This window comes from Chlamydomonas reinhardtii, chromosome 12, assembly GCF_000002595.2.
Source record: "Chlamydomonas reinhardtii strain CC-503 cw92 mt+ chromosome 12, whole genome shotgun sequence".
Lineage (NCBI taxonomy): Eukaryota > Viridiplantae > Chlorophyta > Chlorophyceae > Chlamydomonadales > Chlamydomonadaceae > Chlamydomonas > Chlamydomonas reinhardtii.
Genome location: NC_057015.1, coordinates 5,116,573 through 5,132,005, shown reverse-complemented (window position 1 = coordinate 5,132,005; position 15,433 = coordinate 5,116,573). Strand labels below are relative to the sequence as shown.

The window sequence follows — 15,433 nt, the reverse complement described above, 5'->3', positions numbered from 1 at the left end:
CTTATGGATTGCGGTGATTGGCGGGGCGCCGGTCACTCGCAAGGATCTGGACGGCTCTGCGGACGGCGGGCTCGTCAGACGAGAGTGACCTAGGGCGTGCCTGGGCGTGCCCTGGCGTGTCTGGGCGTGCGGTAAGGGGGTGCCCCGGACCTGCGCCCAGAGTGTCCCAGAGCGTACAGACGACGTTGCTGGCAATTGCTGAACCCGCGTCCAGACGAGTTGTTCAACCCTGGCGACGCCCAGCATCCATTGTGTTCCGTCGCCGCAGGGCCCTGGCACTCCTGCACCACTCGCTGGCACCCCCGCTTGTAACTTGGCGCCAGTCGATGCAGCTCACCGTGAAGCAAACGGGGCGGGTTCCAAGCGGTTCCAAGCGGGTCGTTATGATAACTTAATGTTAAGACCTGCGCTCGCCACGGCGGTCCCCATATCACCGTCACGAACAATTGAGACAGCGGTCACTGCCCCATGCTCAGAACGGGCACGTTCAAGCTGACGTCCGAGTGCCGCCTTGGAGTCCTGCATGAGAGACCTTTCGCGCCTTGCTTGATGCTAAGATACCTCCCCTGATACAAAATGATAGTATGCAGAGGCCGACCCGTACGGCCAACACATGGGCGAATCCGTCAAACGCAAGCCGCGCAATATGTGCACTTTCCGCGCCCAAACCCCTTGCTCCGAAACACAAGCTCATCCGCAGCATATGCCGTAATTCCCTCTTGCATGCCTAGCCAGTATGTCTCAATGCCAGTGCTCACCCGAAAGCCCCACTTAGGAGGCTCACACATGATACTCCATGTGCGCCCAACGCCCGACATCAAACCTTGCCCGGCGTCCTTAATTGCCCTGAATGCGCGCGCCACTGCCTCCACCCAACCAACCACAGACACATGCGTGCCCGTCTGCCTGAGGCACGCCTATGCAGCCCCGTGTACTAGCACCTCCTAACCCATGGCGGTTGCCTCTTGCTGGCTGGGTGGAGCGTGTCCGCCCCCACAGTGGTATCCGTCTCCACAGTCCCCCACGCTTCAGTTCATTTGCTCCCCACGCGAGGAAGGCGCCGCCGCCCGCTTAAAGGGCGTGGTCCCGCGCCATTCTGGTCACCGCTTCGCGGCCTTGCCAGCAAGTGGCAAAGCATCCATAGAAGCCCCCGCTATGCCTTCGGCCTGCCTTTCCAGTAGTGGCCAAACGCGCTGTAGTACCTCCTCTGGACCGTGCCGTCCAAGCTATGCCAGCTCCCTCACATGATGGTGCAGCAGCCCGCCTTGGCGCTGGACGCCTTGGCCTCGGCGGTGGCCACGCGGTTGCGCAGGTCCGCCAGCGCCACCTCCGTCAGCTGCGCCTGCTGCTGGGCCTGTGGCGCAAAAGAGTGTGAGAGCAGGCTTGCTAAGGTCATACCGCTCTGCCAATGCAATGAGCGCCCCGTACCCTACGGCATGCAAGCATGCAAATTGCAGTCGCCCAAGCATAAGAAGTTGCTACACCTGCTGCGTCGCAACCTTACCTACGCAAGCGGACGCGAACCTTGCTGCCCATCCACACCTCGGTGCAACTTTGCACCCTCGTTCCCTGCAGGCCGCCAGGCGCCCCTCCCTGCCGGGCCCATCGTCCCACTTGCATACGCCCACTGTCTGCACACCTGGATGATGAGTGCCTCCTGCGCCAGCAGCACCGTCTCCACCGCGTCCTCCAGCACCTCCACCCGGTTCAGTAGGCTGCCTTCGGGCGCGGACCGGACGCTCACGTCCGTGGCCGCCTGCACGTGTCGGGTTGCGTCGTCATGCCGTGCAGTGTAGCGAGCAGCACAGGCACTGTCGCTCCGGTAGCCCACACGGCAGCCAAGGCTCTTGACACGCCACTGTCCATTACATCACATGTACTGTCCGTCCGTATCATTGACCACCGCACCCATCTACAGCAGCGTACCTGTGGCCGCGACCGCTCCAGGGCTGCTGGCAGCATGTTCTCCAACACCTTGACGCGCTCCTGTAGCGACCGCGAGCGGTTCTCCGCGATGGCCTGCAGCTGCGCCACCGTGGCGGCGGCGGAGGCGGCCAGCATGGCGGACGGCCCCGAGGCGGACGCGGACGGGCTCGCGCCGTTGGCAGCCTCCACCGAGACGCGGGCGCTGCGGCAAGCACACACACGGTGGTGGATATGCTGTATCATAGCGCATGCGGCGCATCAGAAGGCGAAATATGTGGCGTTGTGGTGTGCAGAGACTTCGAATTCAAACCGGGGCATTCCCACTTGCTCTCCATAGACCAGCCACGACCCCTCCCGCCATGTCTGGGCCTGGCCCCAGTCTGCATTGCGACGCTCTTTCGCCCGTACACAGCGCCTGACTCACACAGTAGGCGTGCGGAACATGCTGCCCATGGGCCCCAGGGAGCTGTTCAGGAGGGACGGCGCGCGGGTGAAGCTGGGCGACGCCAGGCCCGGCCCCGGCAGCGCGCCTGCGGGGTCGCCCCGGCGCAGCGCATCTACGTCGATGCCGTTGGCCGCCATGAGCTCGGGGTCGGACCAGGGGCCCACGTCGTCCAGCAGCGTGCCGCGGCTCTGGCCTGTGGAAGGCAAAAATAAGGGGTTGGGCACTTTGGCTGTTGGGTTGTGAGCGGGTGGAGTGGCCGCTCTGGGGCACCGGCCACGCCTTCCTCATGTCCCGTGCCGCACCCTGCGCCCGCCGGCTCCTCATCATGTGTGGCCACGCACCTCCCAGGAACTCGGGGATGTTCTCGATGTCCATGTGCTTCAACAGCGCCTCCATGTAGTTGGGGCCCAGGATCTGGGGGCGGGGGGCGGGGGGCGGCGCGCGGTGGGGACAGGCACAGCGTCACCTGGCCGTGTGGGGAGAGGAGTAGAGGACCGCCCAAACCAGCCAGCCCTGGTACTGCCTAGGCGCTGCCTCACCTCGATCTTCTGTTGTGTGCGCACGTCGATCATGTTCTTGACAAGGCCCCACAGCATGCGGAACACGGCCGGCTGCGAGTGGAGATGGCGGTCAAGGTACAGCGCAGGTGTCAGGTGTCGGCTATTCCTGCACTTGATCTATTCCAGCACTTCACACCATGCGCTTGGCGCCTGCACCTCGCCTCGCCTCGGCCAACATGGCACAGATGTATGGACGGGTGCTGACACGCCACGGACAAGTCTTGTGCATGAAGTGTTGAGAAAGCCCTCACGCAACCAGCTTGATGTCCAGCACGTCCCAACCAAGCCCGCAAACCCCTGCCTACCGCGTTGATGATGCAGATGTGCCCCAGCATCTCCGGGTAGTTGTCCTGGTCGGTCTTGGTGAACTGGCCCAGCATGCGCTTCACGTCACCAGTCAGCGCTGACATGCCCACGCCTGCACCACACGCGCAGTTTCGTTTCCATCAACGAGTATATACACCCGACCTTCCGTTTTGTATGTTGCACCGCGTGTTGCGTCCCCCCTGCGTCCAGCAATAGGTGCTAGCTTGCGTCCGCAGTCGCCCCAGGCCGTGCCGCACCAACCCGCCTGCTACACTCGCCCCACAACGCTTCGTGCTGGCATGGACAAGCGGACCTGCCCACCTTTCACGTCCATGATCCCGAACGTCTGGTCCACCTTCCGCCCCGCCAGCTTTGAGGCGATGGGCATGATCACCTTGACGCAGCGCTCGTACTCCTGTCGGGCCGCCCGGCACCATGGCATCACAACGTGCACCCGTGCAACCTGCAGTGCCCCCTCATGTATGTCCGCCCATTGCCTCCCCTATCCCTCCCAAGCCTTGCAACCGCTACGTTCGTTTGTAACAGCCAGGAATCTAGCACTGCCCCCCTGACGGTCCCTCCCCCCGGCCTGATCTGGCTCCGTACCTGCACATGGAACTTGAACATTCGCTCCTCGTTCGTGCACTCCATGATTGCCGGCACCTTGATCTTCCCGATCAGCTGAATGTACACCGGGCGGCCCTATGGGAGATGGAGGACAGGAGTCGTACACGCTGTGACATGTAGCTTCGCCCAGGCGCCTCCCTTGGCTTTACAGCCTTGAAAGCTCTGGCCACTCTACACATCAGCCTTGACAGGCCAAGATCGCCCGCACATGCCATGTATGTCACCACTGCAACCATCAATCCATCGGCTCCTCATTTGCACCAAAGCCTACCATCTTGTCCAGCTTGTGGTAGCCCTGGGGGTACGCTTCCAGGAACTTGTCCCGCTCGTCGAAGTGGAAGTCCTGCAGGATGCTGTCCACCTTGTTCTCCCGGCGCCAGTTAACGTGGTCCGTCCACATCTTTATGGCCCTGTCAAAGTCGTACGTGCGCGCTCGCAGGAAGCGCCGCAATGTGAAGTAGTCTACATAGGTTGGGCGCAGGGCATGGGGTACAATGGGACAGGGTAAGGGGCGGAGTCCCGTATGCAGCGTATTCCCAGAACATGGGTATGTCCAGGTGACCGCAGAGTCCAGTTGCAGCGGAACCTGTACCGCTGGTGCCTCCCGTCCAACATAAGCAGCGCGTGCCGTGCTCAGGGTTCCGAGCTAGGCACAGGACTTGCCCGCCTCCGCTGGCGTGCCGCCCGCCGGCCATGGTCAAAGGTCTGGCGCTAACCGTGCCAAGGAGACACGCACCTATCTCGGGCTTCCATAGCTGCAAAGCTTCCAGCCTCTGCCTGAATACCTCCACATATGTTTCCTGTGCCAGCGCAAGTTTGTGAGCTTTCCAATGCGGTGCGGTCGCGCATCACTTCGCCACCTGCCTGTGCCTCGGGTGTCAGCCCCCAGTCATCGGTTTTATTTTCGATGGGGTAGTCTTTCCGACCCTGAAATTTCTGCGGCGGGCCAGGAAGAGGCTTGACCTGAGGAGGCATTTCCTTCTTCGGAGGGCTGTTGCTTCCGTCTTGACTGTCAAGTGCTTCGTAAGCAAAATCGAGTGTCCCTATCGTCTTTGTGCGTAGTTATTGCAACCGGATATCTTGGCGAGAGCTGCACTCGGACCTAACGGGGCCCGTAAGACGAGCGGCTGCCTATCTTTAATATGCTATGCTATGTACAGCGCTTTACAATGCATGTCCAGCAACAAATCATGGGCCGAATGTTCGGGTTCCAGCGAGTTGCAACGATCATGCCTGGCATCGCCCCAACCCTCGGAAGGCAGCACGGTCCCCCTCCAACTACTCGGGTTACGGTGCATGCTGCCCTTTGTGGCTTGCATGTGTAGTCTCCGCGACAAGATGCACAATGCTCTAGTGACCCGGCCCAGCAGGACAGCGGTTGGCTGCAGACCGGCAGGGCTGCCTCGCCAGGCGCGGCCTCGCGGACAGAAGGACCGCTCCCGCGCTCCGCATTGTTGCCACAGAGGACAGTCCTGCAGCGCCATTTGGGGGTGCTGGAGTTGCTGTTGCTGGAAGCCTGGAACACAGACACGTTACACTCATTGGCTCGCCCTTTCAACTTCCATCCTTGGGTAAAAAAACTTCGACCGATAAGCCCAGGCCCCCGACATCAAAACTGTGACATGTCTTCCGGTGTGCAGCCACTGGGCGCCACCCTGTGACAAGCGTACTATAAAAGTCTCTCCTCGCCTCACTTCCCTCAATGAAAGCACGCACCCACCATCATAACGACGACACATGCCACATAACACGCACATCCGGAGCAAAATGGGTGACTGCGCAAGAGTGTTGTGCTCTTGCGCGTGTCATCTCCCGGAGCGCCCTACTCATCACCAACTGCTTTTATGGATTGTTCAGCTCACCACCCTATTTGCACCTTCAACCGCCACCACGCCACCGAACTCGAAGCGCCCGCCGGTGCTCACCAACCAATAGCCCACCTCCCCGCGGCATCTTGCATTCACGGTGCAGTGCGCCCCGGTGACAGGCCACTCCGCAGAGAGTTGTTCTGCTCCCTGAATGCCTAGTGTGTACTAGGCAAGTTGTCCAATGCCTCCTCCTAACGTATATACGTTCCCTTTTGCATGCATTTGCTACCACAATGAATTCTGGCCGGGCGTCAGTAGCTGGAAGGCATTATCCTATCCGCGCTGCGCCGGAGAAACGCGAATCCGCAAACAAACTCCAAAACATGCAACAAGCTGCGCTACCCGCGACAAACCTCCACGCAAATGCGGATTGTCAGCTGCATCAGCTGCTCAACTGCTCGCTCCAGTACACACCCTGCTCCACTCCGCTTCACGCCGACCCGCCTCACACCACCCTGCTATTGCACCAGCTGCCTCACTGCCGCCACCGCACCTGTTCCTGATCTAGCATCCACACGCTGCGCTCCCAACCCCGAGTCCCGCCGCTCTTTACTCAGCGACGGTGTGTAGGCGGCTGGCGTTTAGGGCGTTGAGCGCGGCGTTGCGGTACAGCGTGGCGCCGTGGTGGCGGCGGTCATAGTAGCCGCCCTGCCGGCCCAGGTAGTGGCCTGTCGCCGACGTGTTGAGCGCCGACACGGCTACGTTGGCGCGGCTGCTGCCGCTGCCGTCCTTGGCGGGCGTCGTAGGGCCACTGGTCAGCGGGCCGGCGCCCACAGCGATGGCGGCCGCCTCGCCGGTCTGGTCCCAGCCCTTCTCGCGGTCGCGGCCGCCTGCGACGTCGAAGCGCCACACGGTGGAAGTAGGCGCGGGCGGCGGTTGCGCGGGGCCGGCCACGTCAAAGCGCCACACCATGCCGCCGGAGGTGCCGTTGGCCGCGGCGCCCACGCCGCCGCCGGCCGCGGTGGAGATGCTGCCGACGATGCCGTTGGCGACGGCGGTCTTCTTGAGCGGCGGCACGCCGGTACCGGTGTCGAAGCGGAAGGACGTGACCGCGGCGGCTGGCGAGGCGGGCATCATGCCGGCGCCGGCGCGCAGCGAGTTATCCTTGTCCTGCACCGCCGACACGTCGCTGACGTCGCTGGTGGCGCTGTGTGCGCTCACGTCGCCGTGGCGGCTGCCGCCGGGGCCGTGGCGGCTCCAGTCCGACGTCTTGATGGACGCGGCCAGCAGGCTGTTGTACCTGTCCATGGAGCCGTTGCCGCCGTGCGTGGAGTTCCCCATGGAGCGCACGCTCATGCGGTCGTCGTACAGGTCCAGGCTGTCGACCGAGCCCACCTGCACAAACCAATGCGTACCGTGGTTGGTGTGGGTGTGTTGATTGATAGGACATGGGGCAAGTGGGTCGGGCGTGCATTGGCAAGATTACGAGAGATTTTACGCCGGTCAGCTGTATACAGCTTCTAGGGCCCGCAAGTGATGTTCACAGGTCTTGAAACGGTATGCTAGGCAACCCACCTTGAGCAGATTGAGGAAGCCCTCAAAGTCGATGCCGCCGGTCATGGCATCGCCCGAGCTGCCCGCACTGGCGGCGGCACTGGCGCCGTTGCTGCCCGCCTCCTGCAGCGCCAGCTCCAGCGCGGTCTGCACCTCCTCGGGCGGCAGGCGGGCGCGCAGTGCATCCAGTAGCTCGGGCACCGTAAGCACGCCGCTACCGTCCTTGTCCATCTCGCGGAACGCCCTGCAGAGTCAAGGAGGATGGAGGGTTCAGAGCACAGCGGTCGAGTGGCAGGAGCGCAGAATAACCTAAAAATGAAGGAAATACGCTTGTACGTGGGCGACGTTTGCCAACCAAACACCGTAAACCGAGACCGAGAACCCGAATCGGCCCATGAGCCCACAGGATGTAGGGTTCGCGGCCAACCGGTCTGTTGCGGCGTTACTTACTTGCCAGCCAGCTCCAGCCACAGCTCGGCGTGGTTGCGCTGGAAGTAGCGCCAGTCCATCTGGCTGGCCGCGAAGTCAGCCTTGTCGATGACGCCGGTGCCGTCCATATCCACCTGCTCCATCAGCCGCGTCACCTCGCTGGGCGCCAGACGGAAGCCCATGGCCGCCAGCGCGTCGCTCAGCGCGGCCTCCGTCAGCTGCCCGCCGTGCTCCAGCCGCATCTGCTTCATCAGCGGCGCCAGGCAGGCGGCGTCGGGCGTGGCCACGATGGGCCGGCCGCTGTCGCTGATGGCGCAGCGCTCGCGCTCCACCGCCAGCAACTCCGGGTGGGAGAGCAGCTCGGCAGCGATGGACTGCAGCACGGTGCGCTTCAGCTGGCTGCCGCTGGCGAAGCGCTGGATGCGCGCCACCACGCTCTGGCCCAGCTTCTTGCCGGTGGAGCGCTCCGAGCTGTTACCACGCAGCCAGGGGTGCTTCAGCGCCTCCTTGGCGGTGGGCCGCAGCTTGGGGTCGCGGTTGAGCAGCAGCTTGCAGAAGTCCTTGGCCTCGTCGCTGATGCCCGCCCACCAGGGCTTGTCAAAGTCCAGCTCGTCGTTGAGCACGGAGCGCCAGATGGCGGTGATGGCGGGCGCGTACACGTTCTTCTTGTCGTCGAAGGGGAAGCGGCCGCACAGCATCTGGAACGCCATCACGCCCGCAGCCCAGAGGTCGCTAGACGGCAGCCACTCGCCGCGCAGCGTCTCGGGCGCTACACGTGGCATGGAGGAGAGGGGGCGGGAGGGATCTGAGGTCGGAACCCGCAGTACGTGAAGCTGGGGAGGTGATGACGTCAGGCGGCTCACCATCAACTGCCCAAGCGGAATCCCAGCACGCGCTCGCATGCATGCACTCACCCATATACCAGGGCGTGCCCTCCAGCCCCAAATCCGTGCGCGGCAGCTGCTCCGGGTCGAAGGGCGCCGCCAAACCGAAGTCAATGGCCTTGAGCGGCGCGCGGTCGTCGCCGGACAGCAGCATGAAGTTGCCCGGCTTGATGTCGCGGTGCAGGATGTGCTGTGCATGGCACTGGGCCAACGTGCGCAGCACGGCACGCATGAACGAGGCAACCTGCGGGCGCAGGAGTGGCGCGTTAATAATGGGGAACGGGGAAGGTGCAAGCAACGTGTTGTTACGGGCAACCCAGCTCTACCCCTGCGCATGCTAAACCCATCCTAGGCATAAAAAAACCCTGAGTGTTCATCAATGCATATGCCCGTCAGCGCGTTCGTCAGCAGCTTCAACCCGTGGCCAGCCCCTCTGCTGGCGTACCGTGCGCTCAGAGTAGTGGCTGTCGCCGATGCGGTGCCACAGCTCGCCGCCCGCGCAGTGTTCCATCACGATGTGGACGTTCTCCTCGTCCTCAAACACGTCCTCCAGCTTTACAATGTTTAGGCTGCAACGGTGGCGGGCACACGCAGGGTGGTAAGTTGGGGTAGACCGGGTAGCTGGTGGCGTGGGGGTCGCGCCCCCATCCACGTCAGCCCCAGCTCAGCGCGCGCGCAAACCCAACCAGAGCCAAGGCGCAAAAGTGACCCCCCTTGCCGCAGGCCCCAGAGCCCCCCACCCGGACTGTAACCAGGACGCACGTAAAGCCCTGGATCCCTGGGCCCGGGCGCCAGCAGAGAACCGCAAGACTCGCGCGCGCGCGACCGCTCACCTGCCGCTGAGCTTGGTCATGACCTGAATCTCGCGCCGGATGCTGTCTAGATGGCCCTGCTTCTTCTTCTCGCTAGCATCCGTTAAGACCTTGCGGATGCTCTTGCAGGCGTACTCCTCGCCCGTGATTAGGTTCTTAGCAATGCGCACCACGCCGTTTCCACCCTTGCCGAGCTCACGGCCCAGCTCATAATGCTTTTCCAGGTCCGTAGCATAGCCCAGGAATGGCGCGGAGGTGCACTGGTTACCGCAGGGGGGTGCAGTTGCTCCCTGCACCGTTGCGGTAGCACCGCAAGCCACCGAGCCAGGAGCATTCAAGCCTGTAACTTGTCCGTTCCACTGAGGAGCGCTCGAGGGCCTGGGAGCCAGACTCGAGGTGCCACGTCCGCCTGAGGAAGCGCTCCGCCATCCGCCTAGGAGCTTAGACAGCAGGCCGCCCTTGCCCTTGGACTTATGGCTGCCCGACGATTGCTGGTGGGTGGAGGACGTCGGCCCCAAGGCGCACGGCGCCGGGGCCATTCCCTAGTTGGTCGACTCTAGAATACTCTTTGCCCGGAAAATAGTCGAGGCCTACGAGCTGGCCGTGTATCTGCCAAACGGCTGCGTCAAGACGCGTGCGAGGAGAGTTCTTACGTTCAGGTGGGCCCAGTGGGCCGAGAATATGTGAGTTGTAGTTGTTGTTGACTCCTAGTGATTGGCTCGTGTTGTAGGACTGCTGGACTATTACTTGTATGGCTAGGCCACGGAGGTTAGAAGCTCCCAGGCCTTGGGGTGGGCGCGGGATGACAGGACGCGAGGACAATTCCCGAGTATCGGCAACAACTGACACGTTCCCTTGCCTTCGCAGAGGCATGCGCGCGCTCACAGGGCTGAGCGAAAGGTGCCGAACATAAAGTTCAGCGACAGAAGCTGATGACACTCGCTTTTGCGGCCTCGCGCAGTTGCGCTGCACCCACAACTGTTTTAATGCACTGAGTTCCTCACGCCGCCTACCCTTGCGTGCTCTACACAGCAGTTCGAGCGTCGACATTCAAGGCGGGTGTGGGAAAGGTGTGGGCACCCTTTCGCCTCCCCCGCCGTCTGCCGCTGTCCCCCCCCCACCCCAGTGCCCCCCCCCCGCCCCGCGTGCGGACTTTCCAACCTTGACAGCGCCCCTTTATTTCCATATGTCGACAATCATGGAAGTGATACAGCAAAATTGGCGCCACATCCGCTGTGGCAGGGTAACACAGCGTCCGGCTGGCCAGGGCTGGCTACCCATTCGATAGACCCGTCAAGCATCGTCGCCACACCAGTCATGACAGGCGCTGCCGCATCACAGGCCTCTTCCAGCGAGCCCTGGCACGCCTGACCTCTGACCATTTGGTTTCATAATTTACGGCAGCGGGCCGTCATGCATTCCATGATAAGCACACGACCTGCCGCAACCGGACACACAGGCTTCCGACCCAACAGCCCCGAAGCCGCAACGCGCAGCACGCCAACGCCCCCACGCCGCGCGCCTCAACACCATACAGCAGCTCGCGGCTCAGGCGCGCCCCTACCTCCACAGCCCACCACCGCCGCCCGCTCCTATGTGATGGGCCCGCGCCTGTGGAACGGCCCCGCCGCCAGCAGCAGGTTGCGGCTGCTGAAGGCCAGCGACACCACCGGCGACGACTTGGTCCGGTACCGGCCCAGCTGAGCATACGGCCCCGCCGGCTTGCCGCCCTTATCCTCCTTGCCGCTCTTGCCGTCCTTGCCGCCCTCTTTACCGCCCTCCGCGGCCCCATCCGCAGCCCCCTCCCCGACTTCCGCGCCGCCGCCTTCCCCGTCCGCGCCCGTGCCGCCGTCTGCCGCCGCCACGCCCGCCGCCGCCAGCGCCTCCCCCGTATCGTTCCGCCACAGCCGCACCGTCTCGTCCGCGCCGCCTGATGCCAGCACGCACCCGTCGCCCTGGCTGTAGGCCAGGCTCCACACGGCGCCGGTGTGCGCGGCGCTGGGCGGTGCGGCCGCCACGCGGCGCGCCGTGCCCAGGTCCCACACCGTGACGCCGCCCTCATCACTGCCGGCCGCGATGTGCGACCCGTCCGGCGACAGCGCCAGACAGGTGGGGCTGCCGGGCAGCGCGCGGCCGCAGGGCAGGTACCTGCAGGGGTGGGTGGGAGGAGAGTGGTGGCGTGTGGCGTGTGAGGCGTGTGTTGGCTGGGGGTCACATGAACCAAATCCAGTATATGAAGGCGGTTGGCTGGTGGGCAGACGCGCCACTGGGAGCACAGGCGCACAGGCTCTGGCCCCGCACCTCGCCTCGCCTCCCGCCCCCTCTTGTCGCCTGCCCGCAGCTCCGCTCCTGCGCTCACCTGACGCACTTGCCCTCGCGCACGTCCCACAGCCGCACGGTGCGGTCCGCCTGCCCCGCCGCCGTGGCCACCAGGCAGCAGTTGGGGTGCCAGCGCACCACGTCCACGTCCGCGTTGTGGCCCACCAGCAGCCGCAGCGGCTGCGTGCGCTCACTCACCCACAGCCGCGCCACACGGTCCGCACCGGCGCTGGCGAACCAGTGGCCTGTCGGGGGGGGGAGCGACACAAGGCGACAGGGGGCCGCATGGGGGGTTACTGGGGATGCCGCGGGCTTGGGCGCCCCGGCAGCCTGGCAGCGGGCAAGCACCCGGCTTAGGCTTCAGCCTGTTACTCACTGCCCCCCAGTTTCTTGAATTCCAACGCCGGGGTCACATCCAAAACGCCCAACGGCCTATGTCTGGCCCCCTCCCCCCGGGGCGCACTCGGGGCGCACCTAGTGGGCACGCGGCCACGTCCCACACGGGGAAGACGTGTCCCGGGTACACCGCCAGGCAGGACCCGAACTCCGCGCCCCACACCCGGACCGTGCCGTCCGAGGACCCAGACAGCACCAGCCGCTGGTCAACGCTGAAGTCAACGGCGTGTACGGCAGCCGTGTGGCCGTGCAGGTAGAGCGTGCCCGGGGGCTCGCTCTCCTCCAGGTCGTCGGCGGAGGGGGGCGCGGGCGCGGGCGTGCCGTCCGGGTTCGTGCCGCCGCCGCCGCCGCCTGGAACCTGCCCGCGCCGTGAGCGGCGCAGCAGGGCGTGGTGTTGTGAGATGGTGGGCATGTCGTACACGCGCACCGAGGAGTCGTTGAAGCCGGCTGGGGGTGGCAGGGGAGGGGGTTGGAGCAGGTTGAAATGGGGAAAGATGCAGACCGGTAGGAGTGCGTAGGTTGGCAGGACGGCATGATTGGCAAAGCTCGCTGAGGCCGGTGGTTTCTGCAGTCTCGCTAGACCGCATGAAACTTTCCAGGTAGGCAGCACGCGGCGCCGGCGCAGCTCCCGTCCAGCAGCAGTTCCCCTTCATACGTATGGATAATCACTCCGTCATCCATGGACGGCGCCCCGCCCCACCCACCCCGCAACCGCACTCACCCACGATCTTGGAGCCGTCGCAGTTGAAGGTGCTGCAGTTGAGGGTCTGCTTGGCGTTGACAAAGGTGAAGAAGGCGCAGGAGGGCGGCGTGGCGGCGGTGACGGGCGCGCGCAGGCTGATGTCGCGCAGGGCCGCCGACACCACCTCGTCCGGCAGCCTGGGCAGAAAGGGCTGCACGAGCAGGAAATCGGTGGGCAAGAGCCAGCGCGGGGTCAGCAGGCTCGGTCAAAACCCACGGTCAGAACCTCATCATGCGCTGTCTGGATAGGTCTGAGGACTCTGGGCCCTCACATCCGCCCGCTTCCCAACAGGCCGCCAAGGGCCCCAAATTCCCGACCCAGCCCCAACCGGCCCTCGGCCTCACCGGATGCTCTATCCGCTCGCCGCGCACCACCGACTTGCTGGTCGCCGCCGCCGCGGCCGCCGCCGCCGCCGCCTTCTCCGCCGCCTTCTTGGCCTTCTTGGTCTGCGGCTCCTGGCCGTCTGCGAGCCAGGAGCGCGGGTGTGGAAGCGTATGAGCCACGGGGCATGTGCACATCGGCGTGAGCGCAGCACAATACGGCACACCGCCGCCATGGCGGTTGCCTACGGCACACTACGATGTGTATCTACACGCAACTGGTCGACCCGATTCCCCTTGTGCTGCCCTGACACACGCCGCGCCCCCAGTCCGACCGCACCTGCCGCCGCCGGGTCCGCCTCGCCCGCCGCCGCTGCTGCCGCCGCCGCGGCCGCCGCCTCCGCCTTGTGCTTCTCCTGCTGTTCCCGATACATGTCCTCCACATTGCCCTGCAGCATGTGCAATGTGGTGCAGACAGGCCACGGGCCACAGACAACAGAGTGAGCAGCCGCCCACGACCTGCCGAGCGCCAGTGCTGCTGCACAACCGCACATCATGCACGCCCAGGCCGGGCCGCTGCGCACTCGAGCATAATAACGCACACACACACCCTTACAAGACAGCTAGTACGATCTGCACCGTTGCGACAAAAGCGCACACACATGCACGCAAAGACACCGCCTCCCTCCCTTGCGCTTCCCTAGCACTCGCACACACACGCCCCATGCGGCGCACCTGCAGCAGCCCCAGCTTTATCTCGGTGCGGTTGACCATGTTGGCCTCCGCCGCCTCCGCACCCGCGTCCGCGCCCCCCTCGTCTGCCCCTGCCCCCCCTGCGCCGCCGCCCGGCCCCGCGCCCGCCAGGTCGTCCCCCAGCTCGTCATCCGGCACCGGGGCCGCGGGGGCGCCCTTGGGCAGCCCCTCCAACACCTGCAGCGGGTCCAGGCAGCATCAGTCAGGACAAGGCGATGTGTTGGGGGATTTGAGGCGATGGCAGCGGCTGTGGTGGGCAGACACAAGGACGGGCTGAGGCACGGTGCGCCGTGCAAGGCAGGGCACACAGTCTCCCATCCGGGCGCCTCCCCTTCTCTTCCTCCCAACCACCTCCGATCCCTCCCCCTGCCCCTCCTACCCCAACCCCAGCCCCCCCCCCCCCCTCGCCCCCACCCCACCTGCAGGTCGAGGCAGCTGTTGACCACACTCAGCAGCGGCAGCATGCGCCCCCCGCCCGTGTGCAGCCAGCGCATCAGCAGGTCGTGCGCGTACGGCGACAGCGCCACCGCCGTCTTGGCCGCAGCCGGGCCGCCGGCGCCCAGCCCCAGCCGTGCCGCGGCGAAGGCGCTGCCGCGCAGCAGGCTGCGGCTGGTGAGGGCCGCCAGCTGGGAGAGGTCGGAGGCGGCGGCGCGCCGCATGCCGCCCAGGGTGGCCAGCACGCGCGCGCGGTACCTGGGGGGGTTAGGTGCGGGTGCGGAGGTTCGGTAGAGACGATGGGTGGGCAGCTGTGTGTGACGGACAGGGGTGGTGGAGGGGTGGTTCTATGCCCGAGCCCAACGAACGGTGGGTGGCGGGGCGGCGAAGGAAGGAGGGGGGGCATGCGTGGCACAGGCATTGGGCGTGGCCCGCCAAGCTCAATGACGGGTGGCTTGTCTTGTAACCCCGGGTGCCTGCTCCGGCAAGGTACTGCCCGCCGCACACGCCGCCATCGCTGCCCACGGAAACACACGCACACGGGCGCCCCAACCCAACCCAACCCCAACCCGACCCCCTAAACGCCGAGTCCCCACCTGGCCAGCAGCGCCGCCGCCTCCCTGCCCGCCTCCATGTCCACCAGGGTCAGGTACAGCCGCACAAACACCGGGTGAAGCAGCCGCCGCAGCTCGGGCTGGCGGGGCGGGAGGGAGGAGGTCGCGGGGATGGGCACACGGCAGGTTGCAGGCGGGTTGAGGCGGGTGTGGCAGTGGGTACGGCACAGAGCACGGGGTAGCAGTATGCCTACCCGTACGCCTGCCCACCCGCCTTGCCCGCCGTCGTGTCAGGTCCAGGAGAGTGGTGGGCCCGACCTCCACCCTCCGCACCGGATGCTGGCGACCGCCGGCTACACGACACCGCCTTGCGCCTGACCCCGTGCTCCTCCTCCCCCTGCAACACCCACCCACTCGCAACTGCGACACCGCCCTTTCCCAGAGCCATCGCCCCGACCCATACCACCCAGCCCCAGCCCCTCCACCCCAGGCCCAGCCCAGTTTACCCCGCCCCCACATCCCTCAGCCCCTCTCCCCCCCCGCCCCCCCCCTCAGCCCCTCTC

At 65.1% G+C, this 15,433-nt stretch overlaps 3 protein-coding genes across 3 annotated transcripts in view; all 3 read right to left on the bottom strand.

Moving 5' to 3' along the window:
• Positions 1–208: 208 nt before the first annotated feature.
• CHLRE_12g527050v5 (uncharacterized protein) lies at positions 209–5,000 on the bottom strand. Its single transcript, XM_043068507.1, has 12 exons — positions 4,729–5,000; positions 4,601–4,664; positions 4,136–4,326; positions 3,844–3,939; positions 3,559–3,652; positions 3,237–3,349; positions 2,911–2,982; positions 2,713–2,785; positions 2,351–2,564; positions 1,927–2,128; positions 1,640–1,756; positions 209–1,354 (listed from the first exon to the last, which is right to left on the bottom strand). Exons 1-12 carry the CDS (start codon positions 4,837–4,839, stop codon positions 1,241–1,243), a joined length of 1,461 nt encoding a protein of 486 aa, XP_042918602.1. The 5' UTR covers positions 4,840–5,000; the 3' UTR covers positions 209–1,240.
• Positions 5,001–5,384: 384 nt separating this feature from the next.
• CHLRE_12g527000v5 (uncharacterized protein) lies at positions 5,385–10,260 on the bottom strand. Its single transcript, XM_043068506.1, has 6 exons — positions 9,373–10,260; positions 8,985–9,108; positions 8,570–8,783; positions 7,677–8,424; positions 7,248–7,470; positions 5,385–7,067 (listed from the first exon to the last, which is right to left on the bottom strand). The coding sequence occupies exons 1-6, from the start codon at positions 9,888–9,890 to the stop codon at positions 6,282–6,284; spliced, it is 2,613 nt and encodes an 870-aa protein (XP_042918601.1). The 5' UTR covers positions 9,891–10,260; the 3' UTR covers positions 5,385–6,281.
• Positions 10,261–10,528: 268 nt separating this feature from the next.
• Positions 10,529–15,433, bottom strand: part of CHLRE_12g526950v5 (uncharacterized protein) — a 6,222-nt gene continuing 1,317 nt past the window's right edge. Inside the window, exons 3-11 of the mRNA XM_043068505.1 lie at positions 14,913–15,010; positions 14,301–14,574; positions 13,864–14,058; positions 13,469–13,577; positions 13,153–13,271; positions 12,788–12,959; positions 12,145–12,513; positions 11,711–11,915; positions 10,529–11,499 (exon numbers count right to left, since the gene is read on the bottom strand). Of these exons, the coding sequence (XP_042918600.1) occupies positions 10,944–11,499; positions 11,711–11,915; positions 12,145–12,513; positions 12,788–12,959; positions 13,153–13,271; positions 13,469–13,577; positions 13,864–14,058; positions 14,301–14,574; positions 14,913–15,010 (2,097 nt within the window). The 3' untranslated portion in view covers positions 10,529–10,943. The remainder of the gene's footprint in view (positions 11,500–11,710; positions 11,916–12,144; positions 12,514–12,787; positions 12,960–13,152; positions 13,272–13,468; positions 13,578–13,863; positions 14,059–14,300; positions 14,575–14,912; positions 15,011–15,433) is intronic.

What these genes read in the sequence shown, in the direction of transcription:
- CHLRE_12g527050v5 (XM_043068507.1), bottom strand. Translation starts at nt 4,839, where the DNA reads ATGCCTCCTCAGGTCAAGCCTCTTCCTGGCCCGCCGCAGAAATTTCAG. An exon ending in TGTTCAAGTTCCATGTGCAG is followed by an intron (nt 3,653 to 3,843) that starts GTACGGAGCCAG and finishes GCGGCCCGACAG; the next exon opens with GAGTACGAGCGCTGCGTCAA. An exon ending in GCACACAACAGAAGATCGAG is followed by an intron (nt 2,786 to 2,910) that starts GTGAGGCAGCGC and finishes CCCCGCCCCCAG; the next exon opens with ATCCTGGGCCCCAACTACAT.
- CHLRE_12g527000v5 (XM_043068506.1), bottom strand. Translation starts at nt 9,890, where the DNA reads ATGGCCCCGGCGCCGTGCGCCTTGGGGCCGACGTCCTCCACCCACCAG. An exon ending in GCCACTACTCTGAGCGCACG is followed by an intron (nt 8,784 to 8,984) that starts GTACGCCAGCAG and finishes CTGCGCCCGCAG; the next exon opens with GTTGCCTCGTTCATGCGTGC. An exon ending in GCTTCCTCAATCTGCTCAAG is followed by an intron (nt 7,068 to 7,247) that starts GTGGGTTGCCTA and finishes TGGTTTGTGCAG; the next exon opens with GTGGGCTCGGTCGACAGCCT.